Here is a 6,000-nt window from a genome sequence, read left to right as displayed (position 1 = left end):
ACTGCTCCTTGCTTCAGTCTAAGATCCCCTCGTGTTTTAAGAAGGCAACGATAATCCCAGTGCCGAAGAAGAGCAAGGTGGCATGCCTGAATGACTATCGACCTGTGGCTCTGACATCAATGCTATGAAATGCTTCGAGAGATTGGTTATGGCACACATCAACCACAGCCTACCAGTCAACCTCAACCCTTTGCAATTCACCTACCAGAGCAATAGGTCAATGGCAGATGCCATCTCTCTGGCCCTACATTCCTCCTTAGAACACCTGGAGAATAAAGACGTATACGTAAGTCTCCTTTTCATTGACTACAGCTCTGCCTTTAATACCATCATTCCAAATAAACTGATCCCTAAGCTCAGGAACCTGGGCCTTAGCACTCAGATCTGCAGCTGGATCTTCAACTTCCTCACAGACAGGACCCAGGTTGTAAAAATAGGGGACAAGCTCTCCTCTACAATCACTCTGAGCACCGGTGCCCCACAAGGCTGTATACTCAGCCCCCTGCTGTACTCACTGTACACCCATGATTGTGTAGCCAAGTTTCCATCAAACTCAATATATAAGTTTGCTGATGACACAACAATTGTAGGCCATATCTTGGGTAATGATGAGTTTGAGTACAAAGAAGAAATTAAGAACCTGATGGCATGGTGCGAAGACAATAACCTATCCCTCAACGTCAGCAAGATGAAGGAATTGGTTATTGACTTCAGAAAGAGTAGCGGACCGCATGACCCAATTTACATCGGTGGTGCGCAAGTGGAACAGGTCAAAAGCTTTAAGTTCCTCGGGGTCAATATCACAAATGACCTGCCTTGGTCCAACCAAGCAGAGTTCACTGCCAAGAAGGCCCACCAGCGCCTTTCCTTACTGAGAAAACTAAAGAAATTTGGCCTGTCCCCTAAAACTCTCACTAATTTTTATAGATGCACCGTAGAAAGCATTCTTCTGGGGTGCATCACAACCTGGTATGGAAGTTGTCCTGTCCAAGACCAAAAGAAGCTGCAGAAGATCGTGAACACAGCGCAGCACATCACACAAACCAATCTTCCGTCCTTGGACTCACTTTACACCGCACGCTGTCGGAGCAGTGCTGCCAGGATAATCAAGGACACGACCCACCCAGCCAACACACTTTTTGTCTCTCTTCCCTCCAGGAGAAGGTTCAGGAGCTTGAAGACTCGTATGGCCAGATTTGGGAACAGCTTCTTTCCAACTGTGATAAGACTGCCGAACGAATTCCGACCCAGATCTGGGCCGTACCCTCCAAATATCCGGACCTGCCTCTCGGTTTTTTTGCACTACCATACTTCCCATTTTTCTATTTTCTATTTATGATTTATAATTTATATTTTTAATATTTACTAATTTTAACTATTTTTAATATTTAATATTTGTAATCCGGGAGTGTGAAGCACAGAATCAAATATCGCTGTGATGATTGTATGTTCTAGTACCAATTGTTTGGTGACAATAAAGTATAAAATATAAAGTATGCCCTCTTCTCATTGTTACCATCAGGAAGGAGGTACAGAAGCCTAACACACACACTCAGCGACTCTGGAACAGCTTTGTCCCACTGCCATACGATTCCTAAATGGACATTTAACCCATGAACACTATCTCACTTTTTAAAAAGTATGTATTATTTCTGTTTTTGCACTATTTAAATCTATTTAATATGCATATATATACTTACTGTAATTGATTTACTTGTTTTGCTCTTTCTATATTATGTATTGCATTTTGCTGCTGCTGCTAAGTTAACAATTTTCAGACACGTGATGCTTATAGTAAACCTGATTCTGTATCCAAATTGTCGAATTATTTGAAAAATTACACTTTATTCATTATATATAAGAATACCACAGTGCGAACCTCATTACATTCTTAGTGTCATTTGGACAAAATATTCTGTAGTGTTATCTCCCTTTTGAATATAGCCAATCTTGTGGTCCCTTCAGGTGAGGTTCTCGCAAATCTAATTCCTAATTGCACCTCAAGAATTGCTTTCCGGCACGTGGCTAAACACAATATGCTATTACCCTGTGGTCCCCGACCGCGTCGATCCGTGGAGCCTCCCCGTACGACGTTGGCGTCATTGTTCGCTACCTAAAACCTGGCGATTTCTGACGAAGGAGCAGCGCCGAGTTAAATTTAACTTGCCATTCATTTTAGATTATTGTTTAAATTCGAAAAGAGCATTAGCAAACAATCTGATCTCCGAGGTGTAAATAGGAACACCGCTGATCGTATTAGAGGAAATTACAGGAATCAAGAGGAATTACCTCTTTCAAAAATGCGGCTTCTCCAGCCCTCCATCAGAAACCGGCTCTATTCACTGGCGTTAGAAACATAACACAACACAACACAACACAAGCCCTTCGGCCGACAATGCTGTGCCGAAAATGTCCTTACCTTAGAAATTACCTAGGTTTAACCATAGCCCTCTATTTTTCTCAGCTCTATGTTCCTATCCAGCAGTCTCTTAAAAGACCCTATCGTATCCGCCTCCACCGCCATCACCGGCAGCCAATTCCACGCACTCACCACTCTGCGTAAAAAAGCTTACCGACATCTTCTCCGTACCTACTTCCAAGCACCTTAAAACTGTGCCCTCTACTGTCAGCCCTGGGAAAAAGCCTCTGACCATCCACATGATCAATGCCTCTCATCATCTTATACACCTTTATCAGGTCACCTCTCATCCTCCGATGGTTGCAAGATGTTGCTTTATAAAGGGGGTAGAAATCATTTAAAAGCTTGAACGTGTTTTTATAGCATCACCGATATATAAAAACATATTGTGGAAGTAATGCAAAATGTAATGGGGAACCGTACTTTTAATACAGTATTCAGTTGACAATAATTACTGAGGGGCGAACAACAGTTTACTGATCAAAGTCTTCTGCACTAGTACATGCAAACACGAGGAATTCTGCAGATGCTGGAAATTCAAGCAACACACATCAAGGTTGCTGGTGAACGCAGCAGCTCACCAGCAACTTTGATGTGTTGCACTAGTACATGTCTGCACAGGTGCAGTGAAAGACAACAGCAACACAAGCACGTTAGATTGTAAAGCAGAATAAATGGGTCAACTAAACCCACATTTTGCTGCATTTCCCGGTTAGCTGCGTCCCCACGTTTCCCACCAAACCCGGCTACAACTGTCTCGCACAATTTTAACACGGAACCGCATATTGATGCAATTACAAAGCAGACAACTGCTATATTTCATTCAGAGTTTGAGTCGTCTTAGTGCGTCACCGAAGACTAGCAGTTTTCTACAAATGTACCATCTCACTGGTTGCATCGCCATCTGGCAATGGAGGGGCCACCGCACAGGATGCGGAAAGTTACAAACTCAATCAGCTCCATCATGGGCACCAGACTCCCCAGCATCAAAGACATCTTTCAAAAGGCGATACCTCTAAGAGCAGGCATCGGTCATTAAGGACCACCATTACCCAGGACTTGCCCTTTTCTCGTTGCTATCGTCAAAGGGGAGGTACAGGAGCCTGAAGACGCACGCTCAACGATTCAAGAACTGCTTTTTCCCCTCCGCCATCAGATTTCTGAGTGAACAATGAAGCCGTATACAATACCTCACTCTTCTTGTCTTTCTTTTTGCTCTTTATTGCACTTATTTAATTTTCGTTTTTATATATATATATATATATATATATATATATATAGTACTGTAACTTATAGTTTTTGTTATGTATTGCATTATACTGCTGCCGCTAAGTTAGCAACTTTCATGACATATGCCAGTGATATTAAACCTGATTCTGGATAGGTTTATACAAACATCACCTTGCTAGCATTAAACGGCAGACACAAGAGACTGCAGGTGGAATCTCGAGCTGCAAAATCTGCTCGAGGAACTCAGCGGGTCGTATAGCATCTGTGGAGGAGGGGGAAGGAGATTCAAGACTGACGAAGAGTTTTGACATGAAATGTCAACAATTCACCATCTCCTATGCTAGTCGACCCTCTGAATTCCTCCAGTAGACTTTAAGCATCATTAAACTATAACGGTTTCATATGCATTGAACTCCCATGGTTGAGAAGCGGTTTAAATTTACCGTGTCCAACTCACGTGGACTTGTGATCTTTCGTATTGAGTCACTAATGGGATTGGTCTTTCGCAAATTAAAATTGGGATTCACAATCTAAGAACGATCAGGATTTAAATCGCTGACGTAACGTTTAGCAGCGATCTGGAAGATGCCGTAAATCACTAAGACTTTGCCTGCTGTCGACTTTCAAAAGATTGTCGCGGCTTTGGGAAGAGTGGGCCAGAATTCTCGAGGCACGGGATGCCGGGAAGCTCCAACAAACCGTGATCCTGTGATCAAAGGGGAACTGCTAACATTTCACCCTGCCTTTCTTCCGTGATGAAAACCTAAACCAAGGGTCGCGGGAACAAACATGGGAGACGTTAGCAAAGAAGCAGTCGAGCAATATTTGGAGAACAACCCACAGTTTGCCAAGGAATATTTTGACAGGAAGCTCAGGCCAGAGTCGATCACTGCAATCTTCAACGGCACAAAGGTAGAGTTAAAGGACGGAGCTTCCTTCAAGGACCTGTGCAAGTTGGAAGAGTCTGACATTGTGTTTGAGCTGGTCAGGGAGATGCAGGATGTCTCCAATGTGGAGAAGCAGATGCATAAGGTACTGCAGAGGATGGTGACCCTGGTCAACGCAGACAAAGGAAGCATGTTCCTCTGCAGGTCGAGGAACGGTATCGCTGAACTGGCCACGAAACTTTTTAGTGTGACCCGAGACTCCAGTTTTGAGAGTAATCTAGTGGCACCAGAGGCAGAGATAGTTTTTCCATTGGATATGGGGGTAGTGGGATGGACTGCACATACCAAGAGGGTGCAAAATATTGCTGACGTTAAAAAGGTAAGTCACCTTTGGATTTTTAATATTAATTAATATTCAGCTGCATTTTCAAAATTTGTGTTTGAATATGCCATCATAGGTAAGCAGTTTTCCTGAAAAAAGTTATCTATGAGAATTATTGTAAAGTCCCACATTCACACATGCAGGTAAATATTGCAGGGCATGTGAAGTCTGCACAAGATAAAATACATTTGGGAAGAGTTCTGGGTGCTTTCAGGTTCATTCGGAGAGTTCAAATCAAGTCAAGTTTATTGTCATTTAATTATATATGTGTATACTGTCAAATGAGACAATGTTTCTCCTGACCAGGGTGTAAAGCACAGTAGTACACAAAACACATACATAATACACAATAATTTAGCTAAGTAAGAATAAATTTTCAAATGAATTGCACATAAACAAAGTAAGTTGCATAAGTTAAATATTGTCAGGCATAGAACAGATGAACTGGTGACACTTTAAATGTGATGTGACAGGGAGTTCAGAAGCCTGATGGTCTGAGGGAAGAAACTGTTTCCATCCTGACCATTCTTGCTTTTATGCATTAGAGTCTCCTGCATGATGATGAGGATGCTGGATGGATGGGGCAATTCCTTGATAAAGCTAAAGGCCCTGTGTACACAGCACTCCTAAAAAACGTCCCAAAAGATGGTAGGGAGACACCTGTGATCCTCTCAGCTGTTGGGGTGAGATTTGGCCAAGGTATAAGGTGGAATTGGAAGAAATCCTATATGCACTTCATTTTATATCAGCTCCTTGGAGCTTTACCTTGTCTTATTGTCCCTAGAGTTTAAAATCTATGCACCCGGTGTACAATGACCTCATGATGCATTGGCCACACTTCTCCTGATCACTTTCAGCCTGCTTCACAATTCTCTTTTTCTCAATCCTTTATTTAATTTTCCATTTGTTCACTTCCCATGCTCTCCCTTGTCTTGATATAATTTGTATTTCCTACTCCTTTTTCGAGTAACACACATCAAAGTTGCTGGTGAACGCAGCAGGCCAGGCAGCATCTGTAGGAAGAGGTGCAGTCGACGTTTCAGGCCGAGACCCTTCGTCAGGACTAACTGAAGGAAGAGTGA

At 42.6% G+C, this 6,000-nt stretch overlaps 1 protein-coding gene across 1 annotated transcript in view; it reads left to right on the top strand.

The window, feature by feature from the left end:
- Window positions 1–4,438: 4,438 nt before the first annotated feature.
- Window positions 4,439–6,000, top strand: part of pde6c (phosphodiesterase 6C, cGMP-specific, cone, alpha prime) — a 40,192-nt gene continuing 38,630 nt past the window's right edge. The window contains exon 1 of the mRNA XM_072239747.1: window positions 4,439–4,915. Coding sequence (XP_072095848.1) covers window positions 4,439–4,915 — 477 coding nt within the window. The remainder of the gene's footprint in view (window positions 4,916–6,000) is intronic.

This window comes from Mobula birostris, chromosome 21 (genome assembly GCF_030028105.1).
Source record: "Mobula birostris isolate sMobBir1 chromosome 21, sMobBir1.hap1, whole genome shotgun sequence".
Taxonomy (NCBI): Eukaryota; Metazoa; Chordata; class Chondrichthyes; order Myliobatiformes; family Myliobatidae; genus Mobula; species Mobula birostris.
This window is presented reverse-complemented; position numbering and strand designations above follow the sequence as displayed.